The 19620-nt window shown below is 48.1% G+C and overlaps 1 protein-coding gene across 2 annotated transcripts in view; it reads right to left on the reverse strand.

Moving 5' to 3' along the window:
* Positions 1–391: 391 nt before the first annotated feature.
* Positions 392–19620, reverse strand: part of LOC121713009 — a 40210-nt gene continuing 20981 nt past the window's right edge. The window contains exons 5-7 of one of the 2 annotated variants that reach the window (XM_042097241.1): positions 1052–1351; positions 892–961; positions 392–766 (exon numbers count right to left, since the gene is read on the reverse strand). In XM_042097241.1, the coding sequence (XP_041953175.1) occupies positions 720–766; positions 892–961; positions 1052–1351 (417 nt within the window). In that variant the 3' untranslated portion in view covers positions 392–719. Of the gene's footprint in view, positions 767–891; positions 962–1051; positions 1352–1873; positions 2161–2307; positions 2408–2522; positions 3055–19620 lie in introns of those variants that run through there. The other variant, XR_006032710.1, reaches the window with a different exon arrangement.

Raw genomic sequence — 19620 nt, forward strand, 5'->3', positions numbered from 1 at the left:
GGCACTTGTGCTTGTTCAGTCGGACGCCGTTCATCACCACCACCACAGACACATACAGCGGTATGCCAGGATCCTGTAACACACAACATATTGCAAGGTCCTTATTTATTCTGGTGTCCTTCTGAAATGCCATATACAAGTTGGAATGGTTTTGACACACGATGACCGCAAAGTCATTAACTTACCTGCATGCAACTGAGGTGCTTGCTCGCAATTGCCCAGTGAGCCTCGACTGCCTCTGGCGACTTGAACAGGTGAATGCCATCGATGTCGAGGCCGGCTGGTCCCCGGAATTCAGCAAGGATGGACTCTTATCACCAAAGCAGTCTCCTGTAACACATAGGATATATATTTAATCACATTACATTCATACATTTAACACATACGTACATTTATTTTCAAAGCTGGATCTGACCGATACCTTAGTCCAGTACAGTTGAATCCATATGCGAATATGAAAACCACACTTACCACAACCCCACGGGTAATACGCCTTACATACGACCTGATCTGATGAGGTTTGAGGAAGGCCATCATCTCCTCATCAGAGTACCTGCCGTAGAGCTCTGGGTTGCCGTTCCTGACCGCCTGGACCAGGAGCATCATGTCCGCCTTGTTGTAGGCCAGCACGGCACCCGCCATGGCACTCATGAAAGCCCCGTACTTGGCGTGGCTCTGCTTGATCACGACGGCGTCCCAGCGGTGCAGCCAACCCCTCTTCACCCAGTCACCAAACGGGTTCTCCAAGAACAACGAACCGCTGTCACTGAAAATGACATCATGACATTTTGTGTAGGTGTGTTACATGTTGGATTATCCATTTCATCATAGGTTTCAACTGCTATTGAACTACAGACTCGGACGCCACCACCACTGTGGTCAAGAACTGACCCCACTCATTCAGCACGCTGGTGACGTACTGCATTGTGCCCTTGGCATCGCCGTAGATCTTCTTGAGAATCTATAAAAACAAAGCATAACATTCATTGCATGGTGTTTATCAACAGTCAGTCTGTTCCATATGATCACAAGTACTTTATGCTGTACATACCTTCCTTGTGCCGTCGATGCACAAGATTTCCCCAGTCGTACTGAGGATTTGGTCCCTGTACATGGGCATCTTCTCCATCTCCAGGATCAAGTGTGCACGCCTCAGGACCCAAACAGACGGAAGGGGAGATGGGGCGATGGGAGGGGTGTAAGTGCCGGCTGCTCTGGCAAACGACAGGATGCCTCTTTGAGACGAAGACGATCCAGCCGCCAACGTGTGGGCATCATACAGGAGAGTCTGGTACAGGTCCCGACGCTCCACGTACCACTCGTCGTGGCCCTGCTGCAGCAGTCTCTGCACCTTGCTCATTAAGACAGCGCTGAGTCGGTCGCTCATCAGGGTGACCACACTCCTGTCCACAGCACGCTTGCCGCAGATTATGGCAGGGAACATGCTTCTGACGGCCGGGGCGAGGTTCATCAAAATTTTCAGACTGTACGCCAGCCAGGTGTACTGCTGCTGGGTACGGTGGGCGCTGTCCTCCTCGTCGTCGCTGTCGTCTGCATGCGCATGGCTCAGCTCCTCCCTCAGCTTGAGACAGTGTTTGCACATCAACCTCTCGGTCAGGAGGGTGTAATGAAAGTTCATGCCGCACACTTGCCTGGCGTAGCTGCCGTACCCTCTCTTCTCCAGGTAGTACTCTGGCGGTGCGGGGCAGTTGGTGTTGGGGCAGCGGATCAATGCCTTCATCACACTGACCAGGCGCCAGAAAAAGGCAGGGGTGGTGAAGAAGGAGAGCATGTTGGGCACAGCTCCCTTGACGGCCATAGCAGGTGGGGGCGGGTGGAACTCCATCTTCTCCTTAAAGAGCTTCCGCTCGGCCATCTCTCCCCTGACATTTTTGTACTTGGACGCCCTCTCAAACAGCCCGTAGGTCTCGTTGGTCTTCAGCCACTTGATGTTCGCGGGGGCTATACCAAGGGCTTGGGCGGATTCAGGCGGCTGCTCCCAGAACTTCTGATAGCCCTCCAGCACAACGCCACCGGGTTTCGAGGTCTCTCGGAGGGACGAGGGTCCGGGCCTGTCGTCCTTGCACACAGAGCTGGCGAGGTCTCCCCAGGTGGTCAGCTGCGTGCTGACCGACGCCTCAGACTCGTCCAGGACACTCTCTGAAGAGGAGAACACCACAAAAATGTATCAACTGCATTGCTCCACACATACTGATGAATTTCACGTGGAACAAAACACAAGTCCTAGCAGCTCCACAGCATACTACAAAGTCATTTCATGTTCATTTCAGCATAATACTACTATACCTGCAGCAGCCAACAACTCGGCATTGCTGGCGTAGTTGGGGTCCTGCTGAGAGAGGTCGTGGACGGTCGGAGGAGCCCGGTCTTTCTTCGATTGTGCTTTCTGCAGAAAATAAAACACAACCATAGATTCATCTCATAAAATAATACTTTTACTAATACTGGTTACTGCTTAACATCATTTACTCAGGTCTAAAAGGTAACTGAGTTTATCTTACCTTCAACCTCCTGTCAAGGTGCCATGTGACAAGAGGGAACTCTCTGGTGTACTCGAGCAGCCGCTCCTTCTGCCACCTCAGCAGCTCGTTCTGCTCTCCCTGCTGGCAGTACTGGAAGACCACACCAGCCAGCCGACATCGTTTTCTAAAAGCCACCTGAAGGTCTGACCGGCGTACTTTCCGAACACGATGACCCGCTGACCTTTCCACAGCTCACCCCCGGATCTCTTGGCAGCCGTCTCTGCTGTCTTGCGATTCAGCCTTGTAGGGTCAACAACGGTGCTGAGGGCCTCTGCCACAGATTTTGCTGCCTCTGTACACTGCAGCCTGGCCTCTCCTTGCCGGTACAAAATGATGTTGCTGTTGATGGCTGACCAGCGATGATTTTGTGGTCAAGCTCTTGCTGCAGACATCACAGTCAAAGGTCTCCCTGGCGACGGCATGGATCTTCAAATGCCTCGTCAGGTTGGACTTTTCAGTGAAAGTCTTGTCGCACACGCTGCACCGATGTCTATGCGTCTCCATGTTTCATCTGGTACAATAAAACATGAATAAATGAGTAAAACTAAAAGCAGATGAGGGCTTAAATAAATTTTTTAGAGACCCTGCAGCCCTCGTAAAAGTAGTTCACGGCCATTCATTCCCACTTATGCCCATTCATTCATCATGCAAATCGCGGTCGACATGTTTACACTTCTAAAGCATACTTACACATCGAATTTCAACTCCACACTGTTGTAACACCATCGCCATGGTCTTAAGAAGTGAGCTAGAGTGTCTTGATCACGTTTTGAAAGTATTTCCAGAGATCGTCAGGACATTACAGTGGCGATTGGTAGCTCATTCATTCATTTTCAATGCATTTAGCATGCTAATCGCGGTTGATATTCTAACGCATCTAAAGCATATTTCAGCTTTACATTTCGAGTCCACACAGTAGTAATACATTCAAGGTCTCAACATGTAAAATCAATAGTCTGATCGCATTTTAACCCTTTAGGCGCCAGAGGTTTTTTTTTCGAAACGTTCGATCTTCATTTCAAAAGGCTACATCTTAAAAGTGATAAGAGATAGAGACTTTCTGTAAATTAGAGAAATATTAAGGATGTGAAGGAGAAATTTTGGATTACTAACATTTTTTTTATATTCTGTATATGCTTTCTATACATTCAATACTATGCATCAACTTTGCTTTGTCATTTGCTCTCTCCATGTCATGATTTTCTAATAAAGGTCATGCGACCCCCTTTGTCACGAGTTAAGGGTATTCTGCCTGAGGCAGTAATATTAGGAATATCCCGACAGGAACTAGACTATGGCAAGAGAATGCTGAAGGATGTATATGTATTGTATTGACCAATTATCTACTTACTTGGAGTAGCCACATGACTTGCGTATGGCGCATGGATCACATGCTATGTCCAAGAAGTGTATATGTATTGTATTTCTGCATGTATGAGGATTTTTTGGAAAAGACCATTGTACTCATGTGATTTGTATTACCAATGTAATTAGATGGGGCTTCGCCCTAGAGAACTTTGAGTAGTGTTACTGGAACATGCTGTTGCTAGTGACCTGCTCCCAGTATCGTGAATAAACCTGCAGTGGTTCCTCACACCTGAGTGTTGCCTGGATATTTGTGACCACATTTTGGTGGCAGCGGTTGGGATACCTAACTCCGAGACGCGGCGGTGAAACCTGGAAGGCGTAGGACCCGAAAAGCGCTTACGGGAGATCTATTTTTGATTTTGGGACAATACCGTGGAAAAAAGGCAACATCGCCCGCGGGACCCATCCTTGCCGGAAGGGAGTCATCCTGTGTCTCGGATACGGTATTACCGTATTGTGGTCACAGGCACCTAGGTGGTGAGTGGGAAGCGATTTTTTTCTACCGCTTTGTAGTTAAGAATTGGCTTGTGTGCCGGGGTGCCACCGAAGGAATCTGCTCTACTTGTAGGAAGGTAGAAAGGTTGGCTTGTGAGCACAGCCGAAGAGCAATCGATAAAGGATCTGCTAAGAGAAGCAATCGGTAGGATTGGCTTAAAGCGCTTGATACGGGGATTGGATTGGTTGAGAACATTGCTATTGTACTCTGATAGTTTGCTCTGTTTTAGGCGTGAGGTAATTTGGGTAATAAAAATATATTAAAGGGACACTGCTATGGGGACTAGTAATAGTAAAACTGTTAAATTGCCCAAAGGTATACATAATCCTGGATGTTTAAAGGAGAATTCCGGTGTGATATTGACCTAAAGTGTATTGAAACATGATACCGAGTGTGAACGTATGTCTCATAGCCCATCTCGGCTTGTCCCCTGCATTCCAAAATCTGGCGCTAGTTAGCCGATGCTACCAACAGCTTTTTCAATAGTTGTGCTTTGGCATCGGGCTAGCCATGCAAATAAATCACTGTTTTACACCCATTTACGAGGCTCAATGTATCTCCACACTTCATTGGTAGACTTCCGAGGGCCCTGACATTTAAAACGAGACATTGAGAACTTTGAAAAAGCACTGGTAGTTTACTTACAAGACGATTTATACAGACAGTATCTTCACGAAGTTTAGCGTTTGCAGCCATCTTGAATTTAGTCACGATAAGTCGAGCGACGAGTAAGAATGAACAGGTATGATAAGGGATCAGATTCCAAAAATAATTCAGTGGAAATGCATGGATTCAGCAACTGGAATCCACCAATTCCTTGTTACGAACATATGGCTAGGACCCGAGACGGATTTGTCCCCAAAGCGGCTAATGTGCTAGTCACTTTGAGCATAAAGAAATTTCATGCAACGGCCATTGGTGCCAAATCGGAGTTACATAACAACTCCATGATCCTATTCGTCACTCGCCCATCGGCTCCTTTAGTAGTAAATGGTATATATGGCCCTTTTCTGGCCTCTATGCGTCACCCTACACCCCCCTTCGTTACTCGTAACGTCATCCCCTTTCTCCTCCGGAGTCTTCCGGGCATTCACACTAGCGTGAGAATGGGTGAGCACACCGGCCGCAGGCGCGCTACACCGAGGGGACGGGCCACCATGCTCTGCCTTAGGTTGCCCCTGCTGGCCAATGGGGTCGTACCCGTCCTTGAGCACTGACCGCGCCACACACCTGCCACACCACTAGGTGGGCCAGGTCCGACGTGCGGTAAATTGGGGTGAGGTGATCACTTCTAGTAGCAAGCTTTGGTTACGTCTATCCAGATTTGGATGGCTTTGCAGTTGAGGGCTAAACCTCCACAAAATCTAAGTTACCGTTTAAATCGAATCAAGATTCCTTAAGGCGACTCATTCGTATCAGGTCACAGCCCATAACATCCCTTGACTCTGTCACCTGGGCGTGCAGGCATGTGTCTTGTGAGTTACCTGTCAGTGTTGTGTATGTGAGTGTACGTCAGTGTGTGTGTAGAGATGGGTGACTCGCAGGACCCCACCTCTACTCGTACATATTCGGGAGAGGAAACTCCGGGGGAGGAAACTCCTGCCCCTGCTCCCGCTCCTGCTCCAGCATTCGAGCGAGGAAGTTGCTCTCCATTATACGACCCTTGTTGAACTCGTCTTCCATTATTCGTCCCACACTAGTTTGCACTAAAAGAATTCTCTCACTCGCATCCTCCTCGTCCCAGGGCATCATTACATTTTGGACCACTAGTTGTCTAGCGACCACCTTGGAGCAAACCTTACCACAACATTGAGTAATACAGCAAAACATTCCTACCACTAAGGCTGCTCCTAGCAATAACTTTCCCAGAAATGCTATAATCTTACCCCCCCATGACCCAAAGGTGTCCGTTAGCCACCGGGTTACGGGGGCAAAGATTCCTGAGATATCCGGGATCTCATCAAATGACAGTCCTTTTCCAGAGTTCTCGTGGGCCTCCCTGTTGACGGCCTTGAGCCTGTTCATCGCGTTTGTGAAGTCATCCATGTTCTCGTCTTCGCCTGGGACGTACGTACAGCACGAGTCTGTTCCGACGATTGCGCACACTCCACCTTCCTTTGCCAGTATCCAGTCCACTGCTATCCTGGTTTCCATTGCCATTTTCGTGGTGGCGTTCAACCTTCTATCAAATGCGTTGAACGCGTCCATAGTGGCATTCATGAACCGTAGGGCGTTGTAGTGGATGTAGTTGATCCATTGAACATTCTTGGCGACGCCTGCGGATGCTCCGTAGAAGGGGATGGCGGCTTCAAACCCGGCGAGTACCTCGTCCCGTGCTTTGAACTGTCTCGGGACGTTGTGGGGCTGTCCGAATACGTCCATATACACTCCATCGTCGGCGTCCCTTCGACTTCTCTTCAGGTTCCCTTTTACGGGTGTCTGCTGGTTGTCCCCTGGGCCGGTCGAGTTCAATGTTGAGTTGCGTTCTGACCAGTGGACTATGTAGGTTTGCTGGGCCAAGATGACCCTGGCACACTTTCCTCTCCAGTATTTTGGAAGGGTGTTTCGCAGTCCCCATCGTCTTCCACAGGCCCACCATAAGTCTGCCAGCGGAATATTCTGTTCGTATATCCAATTTACACTCAGCATCGTGGTGTTTGCTTCGACTCCAATCTTCTTCCCGTTGTCGCTTCTCTCTATCAGGCGAAACGAGAGGCTGTTGGATTCGTGGACCCACTTTGCTGCACAGCGTCCTTCAAATGTTCCTACATCCTTCGCGCCCCCCTTGACTGTGCTTTCAGTGGGGTGTACTTCAAAACATTCAAACTCTACGTCTTCTGGTATCTCATAAAGGTGGTGGGTTTTCCTTGCTACCCTGGCTCCCATGCCTGGGTAGTCTTTTCTACATCTTGCCTCATTTTCTTGGGTCCCGTGCGTTCCTTTTCCTCTTGTTCGTCCTGCATATGAGGGGCCTATACCAGTCCACCCCTTACGTAACTCCTCACTTCCCAATCGCCCAAGGCATGCAAAAGGAGACAGCTTGTTCTCTTCGTATTGCCTTCCTGACTCTTGGTATACCGCATCCTCTTCTCCAGTTCCTGGTGCTGGTAGTACTGTCAGCTTTGGTTTTACTGCCGAGCACACATAACACCCTCCTTCTGGTTTTACCGTCTTTGCTGTGTATTTGGCCCATTGCATCCATGAATTGTCCTCCCACGCCTCCAGAGCGCCTGTTGATCTCTTTCTTCTTTTCTTGGCCTGAGTCCCATCAGTCTGGTTCCCTGACAGGTTTTCTGGAAGTGTGCTTGTATTATTTACATTTTTTCTCTCATTCTTGCTTTGAGTCATTACATTGTCCAGCACCGGGATGTACTCGTTACTTCCCGATGCTTCTAGCTCTGGTGTGTATATCTCATCTCCTGATCCTCCTATGTACAGAATATTGTCCGTGTCTAGGGCACTGTCGTCGAGCAGCTCCTCTTCGTCCCCTCGCAGAGCGTCATTGGGGGTGGCAGTCTGTACCCCCTCCGTCGCTTTCGTCGTCCCCTGGGAATCTCCGGAGAGGCCAGTCAAGGGCCTCTTCGAAGCCCCCAGTCCAGTGGGCACCAGGGGAGCCGTCCCGGTCGATCCCTTGGAGTATTCGTCTTGTCTCTCGGCTGGTCCCTGGGCGGTCGTCCCCGAAGTGGGGGCCGCCCGTGGTGTGCCCTGAGTCCGTCGGCCTCTCCACAGGCTCCGCAGGAAGCTGCGAGCCCTGCTGAGGAGGTGTCCGGGGGGAGGCGTAAGGACAGCGAGTAGCCTGAGCGCGTCGAGGGCCTCGGCAATTTCTGCGGCAGATGACTGTGCTCCAGTCTGGTCGTCAGCAGGGGCGTCGGCTGGGTATGGGTAATCCCAGTCGGTGTAGAAGTCCCCAAAGTCGATGGTGTCGTTCCCTTGCTGGTGTGGTGGGGGCGGTGGCGGCGCTTCTTCTTCCGGCCTCGGCGTTTCTTCAGTGTCGCTCCCCGTGAGGTCGGGTGTGGTCGCGGCATGAGAGTGGGCTGTGGGGTTATCTGGTGGATCACCGCTGGTTGAGGCTGTGGCAGGTCTGGATACTTGGGATTCGGGAGTGGCTCCCACCTCAGGTGGATGTCGCCTTCCCCTCCTCGAGCCTGGCTCGGTCCCAGCATCGCCAGCACCTGTAGGCACAGATAGGGGAGGGAAAACAGCAGGCACCCCAGGTACATTGCGCCCAGGGCCATCAGCAGGAGCCGGCAGTATCCTCCGCCTCGTACTCCTACGTGTACTTGGTCCTCCCCTGTGTTCCCCACCACCATCATCCTCCCCGGGGGAGTCTGGTGGGGGTCCTGGCGGGCCCTGGTCCCCGTCATCGTCCTCCGACTCCTCTGGACCTCTCGCTCCTTCTGGTGGCACCGCCCTGTAACAAGAGTTAAGGTGATACCACAGATCTGATCCTTGCACTCTTACCGCCCTGGGGGTAGCCTGGGTCACTCTGTAGGGCCCTTCTGCCCTGGGGTCGAGACACGATCTCTTAAACACCCTCAGGTACACCCAGTCTCCCACTTGGATCGGTCCGGGCTCAGTCCTCCGCTCCCGAGCTCTCTCTCTTCTCTTCTGCTCGTTGAAAACTGCCCTGTGAACTTGAGAAAGCTGTTTAATATAACTGCTCACTTCTTGTTCTAGAATTTCCAGCGGAGGCCTCTGATCCCCTCTGAACCGTGGTGTGGGCATTGCCCGCCCCGTCACCATTTTGTGCGGGGTCAGATGCGTGGTTCGATTTTTTTCACAACGCATTTTCATCAGCGCGATTGGTAGCGCGTCAACCCAATTTAAGTTTGGCAGATTTTGATCGTCGTGCGCGCTTTGGACGATCTTCGCAATCTTATTCTTCAGCGTTCCGTTCGCTCTTTCGACCATCCCCTGGGACTGCGGGTGGTAAACACAACCAAACCGAGTCTTGATGCACAGCGCCTGCGCAATCTTTTTCCACGTGTTGGCCGTAAACGCTCGCCCATTGTCGCTACTGATTATTTCTGGGATCCCAAACCTGGGTATCACCTCCCTCGCTAGGAATCGAATCACCGTTTTCTCGTCCTACCCTCGGCTCGGACAGGCTTCTACCCACCGTGAGTAGCGGCATATTATCACCAGTACGTGTTTGTACGTGTTCACCGTTCGACCCATGTCGATGTAGTCCATTACCAGGTGTTTGAACGGTCCCTCTGGGAGTGGCACGTGTCCCAGGGGCCGTGGTCCTATGCCTATTGTTATGTTGTTTCTGTAATTGTGTGTGGCACAGGTGTGGCAATTTCTTAGCACGTAATTGATGCGATCTTGAAGGTATGTCAAAGTCAAAGTCAAAGTCAAAGTCAGCTTTATTGTCAATTTCTTCACATGTTCCAGACATACAAAGAGATCGAAATTACGTTTCTCACTATCCCACGGTGAAGACAAGACATATTTTACCAATTTAAGTCCACAGACAAACATAACATTCAAGTAAACAAAAAAGTAAGTAAATAAGAGGGCACATATAATAATGAAAAAAATAAGAGCAGCAAAATTTGGTTGAAATTGTGCATAGACAGTCAATAAAATACTAGTGCAAAGTCAGGCCAATAAAAGGCTTGTGTAGTTCTGGGCCCCATGCACATGGGTCAGCTTCCTTATAGCCTCCTTCTCCTGTTGCTCCTCCTTGTCTTTCCCTTGTCTGTACAGAGTTACATGGTGTACCACTGCCAGTCTGAATTCTTCTTTTGGCATGGCTGCCAGGTGCCAGTCGCTTTCCAGCTGCGTCCTGACTTCTTTTGGCAGTGCGTCCATAACCGCTCTTCTGAACTGCATGGTGAGGGGACCTGAGTCTTCTGGTCTTTGTTCCATCCTTATCGTCCATTCCTGCGCTGCCCTTTCCACGAAGGCTGCGGGATTATCACTGTCTTTGAGTTTCTCTATCCAGACGGCTGAGGGGCTGTAGTGGTTGGGGTAAGCTGCCCTTAGGGCCTTCCACACGTTGTTCCGGACGCTATCGAAACACAGGGCGTCTCTGCTGGCATCCATCAATCGCCCTAGGTTTTCTCTCTCCAGTACAGCCTCTGTGTCAGCCTTTCCCAATATCAGGCCGAGTAGATATTTTATATCTCCTACGGCCAGGTTTCGGCCTTGAGTCTCTGATTCTAGCTGACTTATCCATCTGCCCGCTCCCTCATGCAGGACAGGAAGTCGTGAAATGAAGCCATTCACATCTGAGTGGGTCCACGGCTGGTAGTGGGCCGTTTGGTTTTTTGTTATTAATGGTGCCATCACAACCGTTTCTTCCTCATCCGATTCCTCTGGGATGGCTTCTTTTCTTTCTTTTTCTTTCTGTGCCCTCTCTCTTTCTTTCTTTCCCTCCTTTTCCAGTTTTTCCAGCTCCTTCTTGTTTTCCTTTAGGCCTTTCTTGACTCCCCCTTCAATCTCGTTGAGTCCCTTTCGCACTCCTTTTCTGATCTCGTCCAGGCCTTTCTCCACTCCTTTCTTCACCCTGCTGATTCCAAACAGTCCTGTGGCGAGCACACTGGGTGGGATCATCATTGGGAGCATTCCGGCCCGTTCTCTACATGCCTCTGTTTGTCGCTGGTGGGCCTTCACACCCTTTTCTCCTTTAAACGATCTTCCGCAGCCGAGACACACTGTGGGGTCCGCTTCTTTCGGGACCTGTGGCAGTTCTCTCCGAACTTGCTCTGCGAGGAGCTGTTCTAAGACACCCAGTCCTTCCTCCTCGTCTTCCGCTGACTCATAGTCCTCTCCTGAGCCAACCTGGCTGTCTGCCCCGTCCGTATCTTCCTCCTCTTCTTCCGCTATCGTGGTTGGACCGCAGGCCAGTTCGAAGGTTAGTCGGCGGGCCCCCCTTTTGTCGGAGGACTCTCGTCTGGGTTCTTGACGGCTTTCCCTTTTCTTACTCTCCTGTTTTCTTCTCAGTTCCTCGCTCTTCTTCATCTCTTCTCCTCTGAGCTTTCCTTCTCTTTCTTCTTGCGCTACCATGGCCTCCATTCTTTTCAGGACTTCTGTCATTTCTCTTTTCAGGCTCTCGCCGCAGTTCCTGCAAGCCCTTTTGTACCTGACATGCTCCGGCGTGCTCCCTGGGCCTGTCCCTTTGTCTCCCCACTTCTCCATCTCTGTTATTTCCTCCATAATCTCCTCGGCCAGTTTTCCCTCTTCTGATCCGATCTTTCTAGCGGCTTTCAACTCTTTCAGACCTTCTTCCACTCTCTCCATTTTTCTCTCATACCATTCTTCAATCCCTTGTTCCTCTCTTCTTTCGTTTCGGTATCTTTCTTCCGCTTGCCTAACGGCCTCTTCCACTTTCTTCCAGCATACCTGGATGTACTCCTCGAGCTTCCGCCACGACTCCCTGCACCCCTCCTTCACCGGTTCCTTGTCCACCTGTGACCTCACCCAGGCCAGGGTTTTCAGGGCCTCTCTATCTTGGGCTTCTTTCTCTTCCTCCCCTGTGGCCTTCATCCGCTTTCTCATGACTGTCTCCAGGTGGTCCCACAGATTCTCATACCATTGTCTCTGTTCCTTTTCTCCCTCCCCAGGGGCTTGCTCCTTCCTTTGGCCTGGAAGGCGTAGGGGTTTGCTTCCTCCAGCTTCTGGGTCACCCGCACACATCTTCTGGCTCTCCCAATAGGGCTCTTGGGGGCTAGTTACTGGAGATCCATTCGTCTCCCAATGACTTCTTGTGCTTGCGTGGAAGTCGCTTACCACCTGTTCTTCCAATCTTCTTGCAGCTTCTTCTTCCCCACCCCACTCCTGTCCTCCACCCGGCTCTGTACTTCCCAGAAGGTATTCTGGGAGCGTTTCCCTGGTGGGGGATGATGGCGACGATGACTGTGCGGACGCCGGTTGAGATGTTGATAGTCTCGGCTGGGGGTTGGCCTGTTCCCACCTTATTCTCTTTACTTCTTTCAGCACCTCCGCGTAGGTCCCTTCCAGTGTGATTCCCTTCACCATTAGCGGGGCCTGCACTGCCAGGTGCACCGTTGGGGCCTGTGATCCGTACACTGGTGCTTGTATTGCCAGGGCCCGTGGGTCCCTTTCTTCCAGGCGCCGGATTATTTCCCGCACGTTGTCCTCCTCTCGCGGCACCTCCGGGTACAGCTTGTCCTTTTCCCTGTATGGGGGAGGACGCGGCTCCTCCATGGGCGGAGCTCCTGGCTCTGCTGCTTGGGTCAGGGTGTCCAGCTCTCTCTTTGTGGGCTGTAATTGGGGGCACTTCTCTGTGGTGGGCGTTGCAGGCGGCGTGTCATTCTGGTCCGCCCTCTGCCTTCTCTTTCTCTCAGATATTTTAGCGAAGGCCTCCAGAGTGTTCAATTCCTTCTCTCTTTTTTCCTGCCTCCGTGTGCCTTTGTCATAGCCCTTGTAGTTCATGATTTTTCCCTCATTTGAGCAATTATTGTCGGGTTGAGTGACCCCTCTTTTGGCCATGCTGTGTGGTCTCCTTCGTATCTTAGGAACCATTTGTGGTTGATGCTCTTTACATCTTTCTCAGCAATGGCATTCTCCTTTACTACTTCCTCCAGAGGTGTCATTACTCTCGTTGCCATTTTTCTTTTAGAGGTCGTCGTCTTCGGTGAAATGGAGATCTTTGCCGTAGTCCAGTTCGTCTCTGTCCTCCCGGTCAGTGCAGAACATGCGATAGTCCTTCTTGTATTGCCTTTTCCTCTCCCTCTTGCACCTGTTCTGGTCTTTTTCTTCCCAGTCCAGTCGTAGGTCGCTCACTAAGTACAGTATAGAATTCTGCACGTCGTCCCACTCCTTGAAGACAGTATTCAGTTTGCCTCTTCTTTCTTCAAATGTCTTCCCTCTATCGTTCACTGCGCTCACGCTCCACCCGTTACTCCCGTGCTCGGAGATTCTTATTGTCCACCTTTCTTTTATCTTCAGGTCACTGCCAGAGTCTCTGCCAGTCTGATGTGTCACTTTCCTTTTAGATGTCAGCGTCTTCGGTGACGGGGTAGACTTTATTGCCCCAGATAGACTTGAAGTAGTCCTTTTCAAACTCCCTGCCTTCTTCTTCCCTCCGACTGCGCTTGAGGGAGTCCCCTCTGTCTTGCCTCTCTCTCTCCCTCTGGCACCTGTTAATAATAATAATAATATAATAATAAAGCTTTATTTGTATAGCACCTTTCATACACAGAATGCAGCTCAAAGTGCTTTACATTTGAAGCATGTAACACAATAGTAGTCAGTCAGTCATTATCAATCACTTTTCTTTGCTGTTTATGATATGCTCAGCAACATATCAAAAATATAGAAAATGACGTCATAAGACTGGCAGCCTTAACCCTCTTACCCCCCACAAGCACGCCATATGGCAACTGTGGCAAGGAAAAACTCCCATATTCCAGGAAGAAACCTTGAGCAGAACCTGACTTAATAGGGGGAGCCCATCTGCTTCTGGCTGGCTGCGCCCTCCAATAGTAGCAGATGTAGAATAATCTGAAAATGTAGTCTACAGGATAAGATGAGTTAACTAAAAGCTTTCCTGTACAGGTATGTTTTCAGATCTTTTTTAAAAATATTTACTGAACTCGCCTGCTTGATGTACAGAGGCAGGGTGTTCCATAGTTTGGGGGCATAATGGATAAACGCAGCTTCTCCACTTTGTTTGTGGAGCACTTTGGGTACGATTAAAAGATTAGAATTGGATGATCTAAGTTTCCTTTGTGGTTGATAAGATATTAAAAGCTCAGAGATATATGAAGGTGCTATGCCATTCAGAGCTTTGTAAGTAATTAACATAACCTTAAAATCAATTCTATAGGAAATAGGGAGCCAGTGCAGTTCAGCCAACACAGGGGTGATGTGTTCTCTCTTCTTAGTCTTAGTTAAAAGTCTAGCCGCAGAGTTCTGTATGAGTGCCAATTTCTTTAGATGTTTTTTGGGAAGACCAGTGAAAAGTGCATTGCAGTAGTCTAACCTGCTAGTGATAAAGGCGTGAATTAGTTTTTCTGCATCTTGTTGAGTTAAAAAGGGCCGCACTTTGGCAATGTTTCTCAAGTGGAAATAGGCTGTCTGAGTAACTTTACTGATATGGGGCTTAAAACTTAACTCTGCATCTAAGATGACACCGAGGCTTGTTACTTTTGGTTTGACCTGGTGTGCCAAGTTCCCCAGATTACTAAGAATAATATCTCGTTTTAGTTTTGGTCCAACCAGAAGTACCTCTGTTTTGTCATCATTTAGTTTCAAAAAGTTTTTGCTCATCCACTGATTAATGGAGGTTAGGCATGCAGTGAGGGAGCAAAGGCCATCTGGGTTAGTTGGCTCAACAGAAAGATACAATTGGGTATCATCTGCGTAGCTGTGGAAGTTTACATTATGTTGACTTATGACGTTTCCCAATGGAAGCATATATAGAGAAAATAGCAGGGGACCAAGGCAGCTCCCCTGGGCCACACCAAAAGGCAAGTCATGTTTTTCAGATACATGATCTCCTAGACTGATATAAAAATCTCTGCCAGTAATGTAGGTTTGAAACCAGTTTAGAGCATTATCAGAGAGACCCACCCACTTCGCAAGGCGGTGAATTAGGATGCTATGATCAATGGTGTCAAATGCCGCACTCAAATCCAGAAGAATAAGGATTGAGACTTTGTTTGAGTCGGTAGCTAGTCTGAGATCATTGACTATTTTTACTAGAGCCGTTTCTGTGCTGTGATTTGATCTAAAACCTGATTGGAATTTTTCAAGGATACTGTTTTCGTTGAGGAAGGTATTTAACTGATTACAAACAACTTTTTCAAGTACTTTGCTCAAAAACGATAGATTTGATATAGGCCTGTAGTTGCTCAGATTGGTATGGTCAAGATTTGACTTTTTAAGTAAAGGTTTCACAACAGCGGTTTTAAAAGCAGTTGGAAATATACCTGTTTCTAATGAGGTATTTATTACCTTGAGAAAAAAGGGAGCTAAGCCATCATATACTTTTTTGAGGAATGTAGTAGGGATTGGATCTAAAACACATGTTGAGGAGCCGGTTTGAGTTATAATTTTACCAAGCTCAGATTGAGTAATAGTGCTAAAGGACCTTAATTTTGGGGGGCTGTTTTTGGGTGTACTATCAAACATATTACTTGTGTTACCAATAGCCTCCCTTATAGAAATGACTTTGTTTTTGAAGAAGTCTGCAAATTCTTCGCATCTTAGAGAGGATGCCTGACTGAGTGTATCAAAAGGTGTTTGATGCAATAGCCTATCAATGGTAGAGAACAACACCCTAGAGTTTCCACTGTTTTCAGCAATTACCTTAGAGAAGTGGTTCCTCCTCTCATTCCGAATAGCTCTATTATAATTTGCAATTTTTTCTTTTAGAATGGCACGGTGAACCTGTAACTTAGTTTTTCTCCATGTTCTCTCAGCTTTCCTACATGATCTTTTTAGATCATGGATATTTTCGTTCATCCAAGGTGTCAGTTTGCTACAGGGCCTTTTTTTAGTCTTTAAGGGTGCCACTCTGTCAAGCAGAGCGCCTAATTCACGATTGAGAGCCTCTACCATTTGATCAATGGGATGATGTAAAATATCTAAATTTATGGAGTCTATAAGAGCTATGAACTGCTGTTCTGCTCTAATGTCCAAGAGTCGCGATTTGATTGCAATTTCGGGATGAATTTTTGGAGTATGTAGTACAATATTAAAAGATACACAATGATGATCAGACATATTTATATCATTTACTGATAAGTCTGTGACTTCTATCCCTCTGGAAATGACTAGATCGAGGGTGTTGCCAAGGTTGTGGGTGGGTCCTGTAACATGCTGCTTTAGCTCTAAACTGTCCAACACATTAAGGAACTTACTGGCTTTAGCATCAGTTGTCTTATTGACATGAATATTGAAGTCGCCATTTACAATTATCCGATCATAGCTAGTGATGATGAGCGACATAAGTTCAGAAAACTGGTCGAGAAAGCCAGTCCATAGTTTAGGAGGGCGGTATAAGGTTAATAGAAGTACAGCTGGGTCAGCCTTCAGAGTGAGGGCAATATACTCAAAGGAAGCGAATTCGCCAAAGTTGACTCGTGTGCAACTATATTTGTTTGAGAGAATGGAGGCAATTCCACCACCTCGTTTGCCTTGTCTAATTGAGTGGAAGAAATTATAATTTGGGGGACAAGTCTCAACAAGAACAGCTTCGCTGTCTGAAGTCAGCCAGGTTTCAACAAGAAACAGAAAATCCAATTTTTTTTCACTAATAAAATCATTGATTGCAAAGGTTTTGGTAGTAAGTGCACCTATATTTAGTAAACCCATGTTAGCTGAAAATGCCTCTGGCTTTTGAGGAATATGCTGAGGTATGGAAAGAATATTTGTTAGGTTTCTAGTTTTAAATTTGTCTTTTCTTTTTACTATACGTTGGGTAGAAATCAAATCTGTTCTGGTCCTTCTCTTCCCAGTCCAGTCGGAGGTCGCTTACCGTATATAGTATAGTGTCCCTTACCTCTCCCCAATCTTCAAGGGCAGTATTTAGTTCAGCCCTTCCTCCTTCGAGCACCTCTCCTTTATCGTTTGTGGCGCTCACGCTCCACCCTCTATTTCCGCTTTCAGCGACCTTTATTGTCCACGTCTCTTTTATTTCTGAGCTGCCGGATGTGGCTCCCTCTTCGCTCCCGGCTGCTTGGGGCTGTGCTCCCTCTGGTTCTTTCTGCGGCAGGGCAAAAGGGGTCAGCTCATACACCAGGGGAAGTGCTGCCTCCTCGTCTATTTCGTCCCGATTTCTGCACCTGAAAGGAAATCTGCACCCAAAGGGGAACCGCCCTACGTACCCCACTTGTTCCTGACCCTCTCGGTCTCGGATGCTTATTTCCCAATCGTGTTCGCCGTACTCAGTGACATCTATGGTCCAGATCACGTTTTGTTGTTGACGTTTCATACACTTTCAACGTTTCTCCTGGACCTGCCTAATGGGTTTTCTGAGCTTTGTTAATCCGATGTATCGCTATCGTCACTCCTTGTGTCCATAGGCGTCCCTAACTCTAACGGGTAAGCTTTCCCTATCAGATATTCTATTTTCTCTAGTAGCTCTGTATAACTATGGCACCGATATGCTCCGTTCATGAGACCCTCTCGGTTTCTTGTGAATATGCACCACTTATTATCCTGTCGTTGAATGAAAGTGATATGCCACTTACTTTCTAAGTTCATTCGCTATTTGTGGGCGTTACTCTGTTTATTCTCTCTAGTCCCTGCTTTTGCTTTAGTATTATAACTATCCTTCCTATTTTACCAACGTTATTGTATCAGTGGGGGCTTTGAGTTTTATCTTTTCTTTTCAATAATATTTCTTCACTCAAGATTACCTTTTAACCTTTTATTTTGTTTTTACAAAGTACATTTATTGGCTTTATTTTCTCTTTACTTTATTGAAGCAGGTACAAAACTTTCAATTTAAGCAAAGTTAGCGGATTACAAGTTTTTTCTATGCAGTTATTGTGAAGTTCATTCAGCCAGGCAGCTATCATAGAGGCCTTGCAGTAGTACCTCCCCCTTCTATTTTTCCTAGCTTTTCTATCTATAATCCCTATTTGTCCTTCTCCTCCTTGCAGCTGGGGAATCTCTTCTAAACTTGCGCTTTCTGCCCTCAGGTGGGGCAAAGAGCTGGTCAACCACCGGCCTTGTGTTCACCCCTACAAACTTTCCTACCTGCTCTATTACTGTCTGCAGTGCCAATGGTGCTACGCTGGTGCCTAGTCTTGAGTGGGTTCCTCCGTATTTGTCAAGGTGGTCAACATGAACTGAATATTTATCCCTAGTGCTCCCTCCCTTGTTCCAGAACACTGACACTGATAAAGACTCTCTCATAAAATTGGCCAGCCTACCTCTATCTCGGCCAACTATCTCTCTTAGCTCCTGTTCTATATCCCGCACTGGCTGGGGCTCAGTCGGGCCGTGAACCTCCTCCTGCTGGGGCACAGTTGGACTGTAGCTTGAGCTAGACCGGGGGCTGGTTGGACTATAGCTTGTAGATGGCGGTGAGCTATATCGGGGGATGGCTGGGCTGTTAACTATACGGAATGGACTATGAATTAGCTGGTGGGATACGGTGTTACCTGGATAGGGAGTTGGAGCTCTCACTAGACCCCCTTGACCTGACTCCTGGCGCCCCTCTTCCTCGGACCCTAGGCTGCTGTAGCTTGTTTCTGGTGGGGCACTTACTTCCCCTGGTCCAATGTCTGTCTCTTCCTCTCTCACGCTACTGTTTGGAGTGAGTTCTTCTGGGGAGTCTGTGTCAGGCTCTTCCTCACCTGAATCATCAGAGATTTCAAAGTGGTAGAGGACTTTTCCTAGGGTCTCTGGCCTATGGTCTCTCACAATCCTAAGCTTGGGCACCGCTACTCTAACAGGGGGCTCGGGGGGGGGCATCTGCATGAACCTCCAACAACTGTAACAATCTCCTTATGTTCAGACTATGGTTGCTGTGCAACCTTCTTATGAATATTGCAGCCGCAACTTCTATTATGTGAGTTTGACGTCCGTCTGTCAGCGTGGCGATCCTCCTTCCCTCGCCGAACTCCTCTACCTCAAATTTGTATGTGCGCTTGTCTCGCATCTATTGTGGGCCCATGCCCAGGCAGCAAAAGAAAACACAACGGCGCACACTCAGTTTTTACAGAAACAACAGCAGACTATAATAAAATATATTTTGTTCATCACCCTTTGCTCAGGACAGTTTCACACATTTATCTCACAGCTAATATTGCAGTTTACCTATTAACCCGTTCTTTTCTCTGAACCACACATATTTTAGGGCAGCCCGTGCTCCCTTCACACAAAATATTATTTTAGTTTTCTCCTTGAAAACTAGATTTCCTCCTTGGAAATTAAAACACTATTTTTAGCTTTCTCCTTGAAAACTAGATTTCCTCCTTGGAAATGATTACATGGCCATTTAACTCAGTTTTCTCCTTGAAAACTATTTTAACCGGTTCTCAAAATCACAAAACACTTTTTTAAGACCAACAGTACAACCCAATCTCTGTCTTGTGTCTCCACTATCCTTTTGAGGATTCAGGTTAGCACCCCTTCCCGGCCTACCCACCGACTCCCACAGTACAGCTCTCCCTAATAATAAGCAAAAGTGCCTACCTTTTTTGGGCCCGGAGAGCTGCACTGGAGAAGTCTGCTTCACCCGGGACGGAACTGCTTCCCTTGTTGAATCCATTCAAATCTCGGTAG

This window comes from Alosa sapidissima, chromosome 7 (assembly GCF_018492685.1).
Source record: "Alosa sapidissima isolate fAloSap1 chromosome 7, fAloSap1.pri, whole genome shotgun sequence".
NCBI lineage: Eukaryota > Metazoa > Chordata > Actinopteri > Clupeiformes > Clupeidae > Alosa > Alosa sapidissima.